This window comes from Xenopus laevis, chromosome 8L (genome assembly GCF_017654675.1).
Source record: "Xenopus laevis strain J_2021 chromosome 8L, Xenopus_laevis_v10.1, whole genome shotgun sequence".
NCBI lineage: Eukaryota > Metazoa > Chordata > Amphibia > Anura > Pipidae > Xenopus > Xenopus laevis.
Genome location: NC_054385.1, coordinates 96,400,078 through 96,415,653, shown reverse-complemented (window position 1 = coordinate 96,415,653; position 15,576 = coordinate 96,400,078). Strand labels below are relative to the sequence as shown.

Below are 15,576 nucleotides of genomic sequence, written 5' to 3'. Positions count from 1 at the left end.
GCCGCCCCTAACAACTTGCCGTCCTAGGCCCGGGCCTTTGTAACCTCACCACAAAACTGAGCCTGCGCAAGGCCCTAATAAATGAGAAATTTCAACACATATTGGTAAAACAGGACAACCTCTGGATATGTTGGGAGCCCTACAATGTATTTGCTGTGGGGCCCAGTAACGTCTAGTTATGCCACTGATTTTATTGTCACGCTACTAGAGCTGCTGGTGGACCCAAGTTTTATCCTGAAAGACAGCAGAAGCCTGAGTAGAGAACAGTGGTTTGTGAAGGCGAATAAGTCTGGCTATGGCTGTGGACTGGAGCTGAGATTCTTATGAAGCCCAGACTCACACTCATTGCAGACACATGTGTAAGAGAAACTTAGAGGCCATAATCCATCTGGAGACGTCAGTGTACTTAGTAACCTAATGACACTAAATAAACGCAATTTGTGTTGTCAAAACCTACTTCTGGTTTGTTTAATCGTAATACGTTTGTTTATAATATCTAGCCAGCAAAATCCTTGTGAGAACTAAGCAGCACCCCACCTTTTATAGGTTACGAAAAGTGCATGTATATTTTCCAGTGTTAACTTAACAAAGACGTGCAGTTATGAACCGCAACAGTATTTTATCGAGGCGCAGCAATCTGGTTAATAATTGTGACACGTATAAGTATAACTGCGTTTCAGTGATGGCGCTGAGGTGAATGAAAAGAGCAGGGGCTGCGGAACAGGTTTTCCCCAGGGCGGTGGGTGTGGCACGTGCGGGCGAGGCATGTGTGGGCGTGTCCGGCCGCTTCCATAATATCAGGGTGTTCTTTATAGCGGCTGCACTGCTGTTTGCTGGTTGTTGCTTGCTGAATCACCTCACGCTCACCCACTGTAAGTAGCACATCTAAGCCTTTCCACCTTTCAGCAACTCTAACTTATAGAACTTTGTTTTAACTTGATCTGGGTTATGCAATGTGTTTGTTTTCCCTTTCACTAACATACAACAATTAATGGCTGCCGCCTCACTCCTTCAATTGTAGGCAAAATACACATTCTTAAAGGCTAATTAACAGTTAATTTGGAAGTAGACTGCAGTCGCACAGAAAAGGGAGTACACGCTAATTAGCCTTTAGGATGAATTTAGTATAAGTTTTAAAGGGGTTGTTTAACGTTGAGATAACTTTTAGTGTAGAGTGATATTCTGAGACAATTTGCAATTGGTTGTCATTATATATTATTTAAGGTTTTTGAGTTATTTAGATTTTTATTCAGCGACTCTTCTATTGGCAATTTAAGCAATCTGGTTGCTAGGGTCCAATTTACCCTAGCAACCATACATTGATTGAGAATACACTGCATAAAAAGGTGAGTAATAAAAATGAGCAATAACAATACATTTATAGCCTTACAGAGCATTTGCTTTTTAGAAGGGAGTCAGCAACGCCCATTTGAAAGCTGCAAAGAGCCATAAGAAAAAGGCAAATAACTATAAAAAAAAACCAAAAAAACACCTATTGAAAATTTGCTTAGAATTGGCCGTTCTATAACATACTAAAAGTTACCTTAAAGGTGAACCACCCCTGTAATGGAGACTTTTTCATGCGTTCCTAGTTGGGGCAGACTGGCGACTTTAAGGGATATGGGTTTTCGTAGGGCGCCATGTTCAATCTAGGATCAAAGTGGTTCCCTCTTGGAAGAAAGCTTATTTGCCTAAACCATATTTGCTTAAGTTTAAATGCAATGGACGAATGAAAGCTGGGAATCTGCAGCCCTGATAGTGAATAGATTTTACTTACCTTTTCTTCATAGGGGAAATGTGCTAAAGAATGCAAAGTTTGCACCAGAGCTAGAAACACTGTAGCAACTGATTTCCTAATATCTGATTGGTTGGTATAAGTTACTAGAACTGGTGCAGCTTTTATTTCCCTGTAATGTTTTACTGAAAACCCAACTGTATGTTTGTTTGTCCATGCCATAGTATCAACCTTATGACATGGGGTTGTTTAAAGTCATAAATAAAATTTATGTAAACAATGCATATTTTAATGTCTTATCTGATTTTTTTTTTTTTTTGTATTCATGAAACAGTTTATAGAATCAGGGGTATAACTATAGAGGAAGCAGCAGGCCCGGATTTGCTGTAATGCCACAATGGTCTGGGCCTCGGGCGGCATCAATTAAGGGGCAGCATGCCACCCAGCCTCGTGAGTCATTTTCTTGCCGGAGTTCTAGCGCCGAACGGCTAGTGCTGCGGCATCAAGCTGAGAGCATGTGCGCTATCTTTCGAGAGGGAGGGGGCGTCAGAGGAAGCCGACCTCTGGGCGCCCTCAGGGCAAATTCAGCCCTGGGAAGCAGACCCTGTGGCTGCAGGGGGCCCGGGAGGTATAGGGGCCCCATGAGACCCTAATTCATGTACAGATTCACTAAATATTGGTATAAGTCAACCTCACATCTTGGGGGCCTGAAAAATAATTTGCTGTGAGGCCCAGCAATATCTAGTTACGCCACTGTATAGAATATATTCTGAAGTGAAAATTTGCCTGGCCTATGCAGTCTTTAATAAATCGGGGAAAAAAAACCCTTAATGGGATAAACAGACTAAACAAATAAAATATATATACACCCTTTTTCCTCTTTGAATTTAACTCATTGAGTTGGACATTTGTAGAAAAGATGCACAAACATTGCCTGAACTGCCAAAAATAAATATAAATGTATTTTATTCTACATAGCCATAACTGATTTCTTCCAATAGCCTTTATGATCTTTTTCTACATAAGTCCAACTGAGTGAGCCCATGTTCCTCTTAAGTAGCTAAATACATTGTCATAGTAACATTGTGGCTTCAGATTTTGCCAGAATACTTTGGACTTTATTCATAACTGCTGTTCTTGAGTAAAGTCAGATCTGTTGACATATTTCCTTTTGGTTGATCACACCAGCGCTGCAGCATTGGACAACTTTGCTAAACCCAACCTCCGACATCAACAAAAAATCTGGCTTTAATCAGAATACAGAGGGTTTTTTTTTTAATTTAAATATGTACTTCATTTTTATAATAAGAATATGTTTTACAGCTAAATTTATTGAAAGCCAATAAAGTTGAATATTGGTACAGAGAGAGAGAAGCCAACTTTTCATAGCCCAAAGCCACTCCTTCTGGATACACGTGGTAGTTTTTCAGTGCCAAACGGCTAGGAGTCGTTGCTTTTCATTCAGTCACTGGGCGTCACCCCACACACAGCACAGTTGGCATGATTACACACCTGCAGTTTGATTTGGACAATACACAGTGGATTAGAGTCTGATGCAGTGCTGAGATATTCCCATTGTGACTTCTCCATCAGATTTCTTGAGATTGGGCCAACTCTACGTGAGTTAAATAGCCACTAATAATCGTTCTACACTGTCGGAGAATGGTTTTTTGATTTCACCAATGATGTGAAATACTATGTTTGCTTTTTCATCTTTTCAAAGCTGATCCTGAAGCAAGCCAACTGGTTTAGCACATTTTAACACTGGAATGTTCTAGAATTTCTGGTGATACCAGAGCACTGCCTCTGGGCACTAATGCAGTTTAAGTATAGGGCGTGGGCTTTCTGAAAAGTGTATTTACTTGAAAGCAATGTTTGCAGAGGAAAAAGGAACCTCTATGCAACACTCATGCCCCACTATATATTATAGATTGATGTCTGTGGGTTCCAATCAGGTCCGAACTGAGAAATAAAATAGGCCCTGGCATTTCAGGTACATAGAGGCCCAATCAGCCCACAGAGAGGCTCAAACAGCCCCCACCAGCCCACTAAATTCTGGCTTTCTATGGCACCTTATAGCAGCCCCTCTGGCATTTGCCAGAACCCACAGATTGCCAGTCCGGGCCTGGTTCCAATCCAATGTCACACAGCTAGAATAGGAAACTGTTTGCATGCCCAACTACCATATAGTTGGTAAATGCCCCCTAAGACAACTATGAATGGGTATGACTTAAAAAATTGACTTACAACATGACCCAGTTGAACTACAACTCCTCCCAACGGAGGCATTGGTTTTAGTTCTGCTGGAGACTAAGTATCATACTATGAGGACAAGATCCTCAGGCTAAGGCAGGATTCCAGCCTGTCCAGTTTTTTATGACTTTCAGATGGATCTGCACCCAGCTATCCAGATCCAGAGCAAAGTTGTTCTTGCTCAGGGCCCTTACATTTGTTTAGCAGTGAGAAGAAAGTAAAATACATGAATTTAAATGGTATCATCTTCCATTGATGTAGACAAGGAGATTAATACATATGAATGTGTCAATCTGCTGGAACTAAAGTGCAGCTCTTCTTCATCTGCTGATGCACAATGTACCCCCAGCAGGACTGCAGAACGATCTGCCGCACCTTCCAAGACAGTGGGGTGGTATAACCAACATTGTACTTGGGAAAAATTATTCCAGGAGATTAAGATAGATAAGCACACAGATCTGCTCAACTGCCTTTTTGTGGTAATACGTTTATCTAAATATTTGGGGTGCCTGTCTCAAATATTGCTAACTGCAGATGCATCATCGTTTTTCAGTTAATAAATTCCTGAATTTTAATTTTGGGTTCAAGAATAGTAGTATTTGCATTTTATAATGCTGATGTTTTATATGTATCAGTTTATTTTGTTCTTCGTTGTGTTGGTTGGAGGACATCAAGGCTTGCTAAACATGGACCTTCGTATGCTTTTTATCTGATATAATGTTGTCAGTAACGTTGTACAGCCAGTTTTGCCATTACATGTTGGATACTCCTGGAAACTACTTTTTTATAATTTTACAATGATGGGAAAATAACATTCTAGCTGTGATTTTTGCCAGCAGTAAGGGCCCTTCTTTCCACTACGGCTGACTAATGATCCTGTGACTTCTACAGTGAGTCACCACTGTAGAGAAATTCCAAACCTTTGAAAAACAGCAGGAACCAGTTTACCCTTTTTAAAAAAACAAACAAATGTTCAAATGTCTTGTTTTTTTTTTTTTAATAGAAATATGTAAAACATCCAGATTTGCTTATTAAGACAGGTCATTGAGTCCAAGGTGAGAGATCCTCCTGAGCTGGCAGCCAAGAATTCTGATGGGTCTGGCCAAACGTTGACCAAATGTGGGGCTAAATTATGCCTTGATGAGAATTCATTTCTGCCATTGCAGGTTAATGCTTCCGCTCCCCTCTTTATTTTTTTTTATTTTATTTTTTTTTCTCTATGGGGCAAATTTTTGTAAGGGCCTAGCAGATGAGAAGTTTAAAACTCAAAAGGGCATGCGAATAGAGTACTCCTGTTATATAATTTACCTTTAAAGGGAATGTCAACCCAAAAAATGGGTTCTTAATTAAAAAAAACAACATAATTATATGCAACTTTGCAATATGCATTCATTATAATTTTTCTATTGTTTTTATGTTATTTGTACATGTATTGCTATTGAAATCAATGTCTGTCCCTTTCTATTACTCTGCCCCGGTGGCTCAGACTGTTGATACAATGTAAAACAAGGAGGCTGATTAACAGACCTGTCTTTCCTGGGGGAACTAAAACTTTTGCAACATTGTTTAAAATGTAACAACCAGGAGTTAAACAAATGCTGCTTTCGATAGCAGCTGCAGAAGCACTGAAAATATTTAATTCATGTATATTGGAAAGTTGTTTAGAATTCTTGGCCAATTTTTTATTTTGGGGTTAACTTGACCTTTAAGGTGGCAATAAACGGGCAAGTTTAAAAATCCCGTTGGGATAGGTCTTCTCCCTGATAACCTGTATCCCCATCCCCAAGGGCCAACGATTGTCTCACCCCAATTTATTGAAGCTCCCCATAGACATTCTCTCATCCCTGTCATGTTTCAAATGGGAGTGGGCGTGTTGTAACTGTCTCTGCCAGAAGCACAGTAATTTGGGGGGGGCGGGAACCAATCATAACCAATCATAGCCCTGCAGTCACACAAGCAAAGACAGGCTTCAGTTCCCTATCGGGTCAGCCTAGCTGCTGATTGGTTCCTATCCTACATTGCAGAGTGCCAATGCCTCCCCTGCAGAGCCTGGGAAAGGAGGCAGCAGGAAGTGGAACAGATGGGCAGGACTAGTAGAGTTTTTGCAAATTTTCAATAAAGTAACCAGAAACACAACTTGTTTTTTAAAGCACATTCCTTTTATATTTAAAAGAGTTTAACGCACTGGCACATTATAGTTTTTTACATCTGTCTCCTTTAATAAACCTTTTTGTATAAGACAAAGCCTTGAATCTTGCTTGTCTAATATCTTATTTTTACAAAGTGGACTAGAGACTCGACCCGTGTCGGACTGGCCCACCGGGATACCAGGAAAACTCCCGGTGGGCCCTCCTGCTTCTAAACATTTGGCTTTTTTCATGGTCATTACCAATTTCTATGAGAACAAAGAGGATAAATAGATGGCTTAATAGATTTATAATAGGTAAAGAAAAGAGAATAAGAGGTTGAGTGAGAAGAGGAAGAATAATAGTACTGAGAGTGGGCCCCTGGTCTAAGGTCTATGGGTGGGCCCCTGGTGTCCCAGTCTGACACTGTGCGGGGGCCCCCAAGTTAACAGTCCCAGTGGGCCCAGTGACCCCCAGTCCGACACTGGACTCGACTATATTTGCATATAGAAATGAACGAATTGCAATTTACTCAATTTTTGTCTTACATTATCATTCAGATTTAAAGCCATGCTATAATGAAAATCTGTGTGTGACACAGGGATATACAGTGAGGTGTGTACAACTCCTACTTGTTTCAGCAGAGGTTAGACCAGTCTCTTCTTGTCCCAGCAGTCTGGATTCAAACCATAAATATGCAAGGCACAACTGGAAATCCAGACCAGTACAGATAAGATTACTGGGACCAATGTGTTTGTTCTGGAAAGCTAATGTTATAGCCAAGATGTGCTGCAGTTTGTTGAGCCTGTATCGGCTGTAATAGTCTATAATTGCCTATAATAGCAATGTAATGGTTGTACTGGTTGTCAGGTGCCCGGTTCTAGGAGTAGTCCAAACGGACTGACTGCATCTGTTCATAGTTATCCTTGCCATTAATGAGTGGTAAGCACAGATCCTGCTTCAGTTCCACCGATGAAAAGGGCTCGTTCTCATTGCTTATTTATAGCCATAGGTATGTCTGCAACCGTCCAGAAACCATTTCATTCAGGCCTCATTCACAGTGGACTCTTTGTGTAGCACTTATTCATCAGTTAGCAAGTCAGAGCCTGGATAAATCCTCACATTTGCATGAATATATCGTTCTATCTGCACGATTTCCTCGCACTCCTCCAGATTTGATTTGTAATGTAACCACTGTATATACAGAGAAGCCCAGTGTTTAGTGGTACATTACTGCCCAGTACAACGGTACATATTGCTTTTTTTTTATTATTCACTATTTCTTCAGCCTCTGGGGACAATCTCTAACCAACAAATCCCTATGTATGTGTGATAATATGGGCCAGTGGAGTAACTAGATGTTGTTGGGCCCGAAGCAAATTAATTTTAGGGCCCCACTAAATATCCAGAGGATTTCTGTTTTCACATTATATATTGAAATTACACATTAATTAAGGCCTCATGGGGGCCCTTTACCTCATGGGTCCCCCTGCAGCCGCAGGGTCTGCTTCCTTTGCTCAAACTTTTCATCCTATGTAGCCTTGCTTCCACTGCACTACCAGCAGAGCTAATGTTTGGACCCCTTATGTGGGAGACATTTTATAAAGGGGGAAGTTGATACTTGGCAACAATAATCCGGCAGCTGAGCTGGACAAGTTGTTGAAGTTTTGTTCTGCGGAGAAACGCCTAGTGATTGTACTGAGTCCTTTGGGAATACATTGTGCAGCCAATACCATGAATTATAGTATCTCTTGTTTGGAAAAACATTTTGTATAATAGAGCTGTCTTTCCTGAAATTCTATCCACTAGGGAAGAGATCTTGGGCAGCATAAAACTGCATTTCTGAACAATAATGGTACACTGGCACAGTGATACAATGAATGAGAGATCACCGTCATACACACGCCTATACATAAAATATATTTGGTTTTACTTTCTTCTTTCCTGAGACCTCTTCGTATTGTGCTAGAAATTAAATGAGATTTATGGAGCATTGCTAAAGCAGAGTGTTTTAAAACGTTGCATTTTAACTTTCTTTTTTCTTTTCTTGCAGACCATGGCCGATGACTTTTCGGTAAGTGTTTTTTCGGAGCAAGCAATTGTGTATCTGCAGTTGTGTGTGGTCAGACCCAGATTTGTGGGCGAGGCCACAAAGGCCCAGGCCTAGGGTGACAGGATTTTTAGGTTGACGCATACCATCCAGCTGCATCCACATCTGAAGCACTGGGGAAATGCAGTAGATTTGATAGTTTTTTAAATTTCCCAAGCACCAATCTGCAGTGTTTTGGACCTGAAGAAGGAAATTTGGGCATGAGCACGTGTCAAGGGGAGGGTGGTGAGGGCAGGGCCGGATTTACATAGCGGGCGCCCCTAGGCCCACTGCCGTTTGTCCCCCCTGTCCCCTACCCTTTATTCATGCAAATTTTCATGGAGATTGTATCTCCTGCGCATCCCCAGTATTTTCTAACCAATGTGGGTGTGGTTGGGCAGCATGCCGCCCCCCCTAAAATCCTGTCACCCTAGGCCCGGGCCTAGGTGGCCTTCCCACAAATCCGGGCCTGGGTGAGGGCGACGAGCAGCAGCACGCCTATGGGCGCCCGATGAGTAAATGCGGCTCTGTGTGTGGTCACTGAACACAGGCCCTAGACATATAATGGTGGACTAGTTGCAGTTACAGGCTAAATTGGGGTTGGAATAAAGGTTACAGAGTGTTTCCGGGGCTAATCTGGCCACAGTCTCTCCTCCATAATACACATAGGATCCGAGTACCAGCTCAGTGATCCTAGGCAACCAATCAGATATTTGCTTTTATTCTGATGCCATTTACACTTCTCATGTGGAACTGGTCACTGTCGTTTAATGCACTCCTTGTATTCCTTTTTTTAATATAAACACTTAATATGTTGGAATGTGTTTATATAGTGCTTCAATTCCCTATATGACAAGCTTATTTGCTTCTGCAATTTACCGCTTTGTCAAAACAGGGATAAGGAACCTCACAGCTGTCGAGTTCTGGGCTTGTGCCGCTGCTCTCATAGTAATCAGGAGAATTAAGTCCCTAATGGCAAAACATAAATTGCATAACTGTTAGTAAATGCAGAAGGCAATTTATTGCTAGCAATTCACACTGAGCCCACTATTGTGGTATTTTCAAGAAAAGAAAATGTGTTGCTCTCAGGGTAGCGCCAAATCTTCCAGTGTGCATCGCACTTAGAGATTTCTTGGTCTTCTCATAAATGTCTTCTTCATCCCGTCTGATAAGCCTTTTGCAAGAATATTTTTCTATTTTAAAATGATACCCTGCATCTTATTTTATTTAAAATTTTGTTTCTCTCCCATGTTTAGCTGGACGATGCTTTAAATACGCAGAGCACTGCAAACCCCCAGCAGTCCCAGGATCCAGGCCAGCCACAGCAACAGCCCTGGGCATGGGGCAACCCTGCACCAGGCCAGTATCCAGGTTATCCAGGAGCTCCACCAGGTCAGTATCCAGGTTATCCTGGTGCTGCACCAGGAGGCCAACAATATCCAGGGTTCCCAGGACCCTACCCTGGCCAGCAATATCCCGGTTTCCCAGGCCAAGGGTTCCCAGGTTTCCCTGCACCAGGCCAGGGTTACCCAGGAATTCCTGCGCAAGATCCACAAAAAGCTGGAGTTCCAGGACAGCCAGAACCTCCTAAACCATCTGCTCCAGTTCAGCTGGTAAGTAACAATGAAGGCCAGTATGGCTGAATGTCAGGGCTGGATTTCAAGATGCCCGTCCCCCTCCCCCTGCTCACATCGACCGTCGCACCCAACACTCCCATGCTCGCACCCTCACCAACACCCGACACTTGAAACTCTGCCTGCTGCTCCTCCTCTCAACCCAACCTGCTTTACCCAACAGTACTTGCACTTTTGCAGACTCTTTCCCCGCTCATATTCCCCCTCCCACCCGACTCCCCAGAGCTCGCCACCTTCCCACCACTGCTGCTTAAACATTCCCCCCCCATGCATATGTGCACACATTATCCCTGTCGGCACTGAGGACATCGCGTGCGCACACAGTCCTCCGTGCCTTAGCACAATTATATTGCTGGGCGGCAAAGGCCCTAGTCTGGGTCTTTGTGGCCTTACCACAAACCTGGGCCTGCTGAATATAGTAAATATATGATGCATACGTTCTATGTAAGCAATGCAATGTTCAAGCTATATCATATGTCTGTATGCTGCCCATGTATAGGCCTGTGTTTCAGTGAAAATGAATAAAACTGATCCTAAGCTTCCCACCTCACAACTCCTAGCCCATATCCTCATAATTGAAATCTTCCATCCCGCTAACCAGTTTGGTTGCACATCTCCACACTCTCTTAAGAGGGATATAAATGAGCTGGAGAGAGTGCAGGGATGTGCAACTAAACTGATTACAGGGATGGAAGACTTAAATTATGGGTCAAGGTTGGGATTGTTGCCTCTGGAAACAAGGCACTTTACGAGGGGACATGATTACACTTTACAAGTACATTAGAGGACATTATAGACAAATAGCAGGGGAACTTTTTCACTATAAAGAGGATCACCGTACCAGAGGTCGCCCCTTTAGACTTGAAGAAAAATGGGTATATATAATTTATGTGAAAGTATGGAGGGGTGTATATATGGATGCTGGGTTTCATTTGGAGGGGTTGAACTTGATGGATGTTCTGTGTATTGATTTTCTTTTTCAGTCATTTTTCCTTAATGCCTCTTAGTTTAAACAGAGTTGATAAGGCTGATGCATTCACCTTCATGCATTGAGCAAAGTGCAATTTTGGACGCTAGTGCCATGTTTTTCGTCCCAACAGTGCAGTTTTCCACCGTCCTTGTGGTCACAATTCAGGCATTAAATCTGATGCATGTGTGCTGCTTCCAGTGCAAGTGTGTCCGAATTAACAAAATGGGCACAAATTTTTTGATGCCGGCGACAATTTAGACGCCAGCGTCAATTAAATGGACGCCCATTTGACTTTAATGCACGTCAAATGTTGCCGGCGTCTGAATTGTTGCCGGCGTCAATGTTGACGCCTGCGAATTGCCGCCGGCGTCCACATTTTTCACCCTTTTCGCATATTTTGCGGGAAATTTTGTGGCAAAACGGGACAAATTCGCCCATCACTAGTCATAAGCCCATTAATTACTTATTAATTACACACTGACTCTGCACCTTCCTATTCTTTCCAAATAACTGTAGTTTTATTGTTGTTGTGGTGCTTTAATTCCACGTAAGTAGCCCTCCACTGGTGCAGAGTCTGGAATTATTTGACACGTATGGAACTATCTGGGGTCCTAAGTTCGTTTCAAGGCAGGACAACTATGTGATGCATGTGAACATAAGACATCTCACAATAAGATTTAGAGCGTCCGTGTGTATTTTTAGCAGTAAAATGTCTTAATTTGCTGGATAATGTTTGTGTTACAGAAAGTTCCGTATGACCTTCCTCTGCCCTCTGGGGTTGTACCCCGTCTAATGATCACAATTCAAGGCACAGTTAACCCAAATCCAAAGAGGTAAATATGCAAACCATTTGTAGCTGGCAGCAGATGTATTGTGTGTGTTTGTACACACACACACACACACACACACACACACACACACACACACACACACACACACACACACACACACACACACACACACACACACACACACACACACACACACACACACACACACACACACACACACACACACACACACACACACACACACACACACACACACACACACACACACACACACACACACACACACACACACACACACACTTTATTTTTTTTAATATTTTGAAATCCTTGTGATTAATCATTAACCCTTAATCATGTTTTTGTGCTGTATGTGTAGATTTTTAACTTTCTGCGTCACTGCATTCCTATCAGGGTAGTGTCGGACTAGCCCGATACCGGGAAATAACCCGGTGGGCCCCGACCCTTAATGGGCCCCCGCCTGGGCCAGTCCCCTGTCCCGATCGTATCTGATATTTTTCTATGTGACGTGCAGCGCCATCTGCGCACGGCACCATTCACTGATTCTGCGAGCTGCGCCTACCACACATGCACACCGAGCAGCGCCTTAGCACATGCATGCTTGGCGCGTCATCGTAGGGGGGGCCGAGGGGGTCCTGGACAGTAGTCCTGGTGGGCCCTGGGCCCCCCAGTCCGACCCTGTACCAGGGCTGCTCCTGCCATGAGGTAAGGTGAGAAACTTGCCTCAGGTGGAAGTGAGTGGCAAAAAGCCGCCTCCTGTAAGTTTAAGAGCCAATTTTTTTTTTTTATTTTTTTTTAAATAGAAATGAGACTTTTAGTGGAGGGACCACTGTAGCGCTCATTATACTGGTGATGGCACTGGTCCTCCCTATGACCCATTCTGGCACTGAAGTTTTAAGCATGGATTGGTAGAGATGCAGCATCAGCTGTTGCTTCAGGCAGCAGCTACCCCAGGATCACTTAGCAGTTTTTACAGGATATGGGTTGGCACAGATCCAACCAAACTCCTTAAAATTACTTGTGGCTTTAAAGCCCGGGGGGGGGGGGCAAATTCTGTATCCAGAGAAGTCTAATGCTCCGCCTTTGCTTTCACTCAATAGGTTTGCTGTGGACTTCAAAAGAGGTCAGGATATTGCCTTGCACATCAACCCACGTTTTGATGAAAGACCCAATATTATTGTGCGCAATTCAATGATCGGTAACCGATGGGGTCCAGAAGAGCGAAAAGCTCCAAAGTTTCCATTTGTTGCAGGCCAGCCTTTTAAGGTAAAGTTTTATTGGTTTAAAAAAAAAAAAAGTGCATATGTTGGGTATAAAGTCGTTTTACTGAGTTTATAGAAGTGGTCTAGATTCAGCATTAACAGTAAGTAGACTTTCCAGCTGAATGATCCACAATCACAGGGCTTATAATGGTGCACCAATTAAAGTAACATGAAAGCCATTTTTTTTTTTTTTTGGCTCACCAGCCTTGTTAGCGTTACAGAAGCAAATAGTTTGTTCCCTTATAAATACAGAATGGAGGGAAGAATAACTCTGAAGACCTCATTGTCCCCCATATTGATCCCTTTCACATATCAGATGTGGAACATGTTCGAGAATAACATTTATACGATGCATAATGAGAATGATCCAACATGCAGATCAGTCCCTGAAACTGCAGCCAGTCGGGCCGGGCTCAAAGCGCTCAAAGCTGCCCCACCGATCATTTGTAACGTGGATCTCCTGAAAGCAGGTATCACTCAATAATGCACCAATGTCCCCAAGTCAACACCAGGCTAAACCTCTCAACATCACCTTTGCACCAATGCCCTAAGCAGCAATTTTATCAGCTGGAAGGAACATGTTCACATGTCCACAGAAAATCTAGAAAGTACTGTACAGCCGCACTATAAATCTGGTACATAATGACATCTAGTGGCCAGATGTTTAAATACACATTTTTTTCATGATTACCAAAATGCTTTTGTATCTTGTAGTCCTATTGCTACTGAGGTGAAGTGGTAAATGTTCTTCATCAATTGGAGCTTCTCAAAAAGTCACACTACTCAAAAAAAATGTGTCAATATTCTGCCATTTCCTATATACACGTATTTTCTTTCCTCATGGCATCAATTCTCTCTCAGCTGAAAAGGCACATTTTGCTGTTATGGATAAAGGAGAAGGAAAGGCATCATACACTTGGGGGTGCCAAATGTTGGGCACCCCCAAGTAATTGTATTGACTTGCCTGAAACTCCAGGCCGGTGCTCCTATCGGCAGAAAACTGCACCAGCCCGGGGTTATTCCAGTGAGCACCACGGAGCGATCTTCCTACTTCCTCCTTATTTGTGTGGCTGCGCATGCACAGTACAATGAAAAGCCGAAGTTAAATGAAAAAGTTGGCTATTGCCCTGGGAAATTTGAAGAAACAAGTGGATCACTCTGTGGTGCTCACTGGTATAACCCCAGCCGGTGCAGTTTTCTGCTGATAGGAGCACTGGCCCGGGGGTTTCAGGTAAGTCAATACAATCACTTGGGGGTGCCTAACATTTGGGAACCCCAGGTGTACAATGACTTTCCTTCTCTAAGGCTGCAATGGGAGACCATTTTCTGTAAGTCATGAGAGGTTTGACAATGAGTGAGTAGAACACAGTGCTGTGCTACTGCTGGAATTGTGAAGGAAGGGGTTCTTCAGCAATTTCATTTTGAAGAGTCAACACTTCTTTCTCCCTACACTGGTTCCTCCAGATGACCTCAGGACATATGGCAGGTTGCCTCAGATGGCAGGCCCAGAAGCAACTCTGTGTCAGGATTATCTTCATGCCACATACATAAACTCCTCCAGGATGTAGCTTAAATCTGTGCCCATATTCTGTATTGCCATGCTGAAACATGGCCACTCACACTGGGAGTTCCCTCCCAGTGTTGGTGTCCTAGCGCTGGCAAATTAAAGAGAGAAAAAAAAAAAAGGAGCGCAGGCTCCATCAGCCTGCACCTTTAGTGGGGGAAGAACAGGTGTGTGTGCCCTTTAAGATTTGCATCAGACTAGTGGCATTTAAATTTCACTGATTTAGCTGCCTCGCACACTATACATGTGGGGAATCCGTCACTATTCTCTGCCTATTCTGTGACCATTCAGATTCAGTTTAATACTGGAAAATTTTATCATTTTATAAACTGGATGCTAAATACTAAGCTTCTGTTGGCATATTAATTCACTATTTCCTTGCACCTATTTCAATATCTTAACATTATTTTGGTATTTTATCTTTTCCCCTCAACAGATCCAAGTTCTGTGTGAAGCCGATCATTACAAAGTGGGTATCAATAACGAAAACCTCTTCCAGTATGCCTACAGGGTGAGGGAACTACATGAAATCAGGAGTGTGTGTATCGGCGGTGATGTTACTTTAACCGATGCTAATGTTACCATGGTCTGAGGATTCACGGTGTGGGAGAAACGGTTAATGAATTTTGTAGAGAAATCCTTTGTTACTGGCTTAGACTTTGTGCCAAACTGTTAATTCAATCAACAAACTCTTGTACTTTTCTTACAGTAATATTCATTATTTGTGTCTGGGTGGTTCTTAACTGGAAAATAAAAAATACATTGTGGTACAAGGAGAAATAGTTATTAATGACAATATCCTGAAGGGTTTTGCAATTAATTTGGTTGCATTGAGTACATCACAAGTTATCCCTAACTAGCAGCTGGATACTGTCACTTCTTTTGAAGGAAAATACATTTTATAGAAAGGACCATGCACATTTCTTTGTTCAAGGCTTCTTAATGTTGCCTAATCCTGGACTCGTCTGTCTAGAGCCACATTTGATCAGCCTACAGGAGACTCTGTTTGGCGGTACATCTGGTTTTTATGCAACCAAAACTTGCCCGGAATTCAAAAATAAGCCAGTTTTGTGGCCACAGAGAGCAACATCCAAGTTTGGTGAGTAACATGTTGCTCATGAGCCACTGGTTGGG

The 15,576-nt window shown here is 42.7% G+C and overlaps 1 protein-coding gene across 1 annotated transcript; it reads left to right on the top strand.

The window, feature by feature from the left end:
- Positions 1-817: 817 nt before the first annotated feature.
- On the top strand, positions 818-15,212 carry lgals3.L (lectin, galactoside-binding, soluble, 3 L homeolog; the record flags this gene model as incomplete). Its single annotated transcript, NM_001086174.1, is given in 6 exon segments — positions 818-872; positions 8,168-8,188; positions 9,460-9,816; positions 11,552-11,640; positions 12,717-12,882; positions 14,879-15,212. Coding segments are annotated over 5 exon segments (786 nt in total). The 3' UTR covers positions 15,035-15,212.
- Positions 15,213-15,576: the final 364 nt, after the last annotated feature.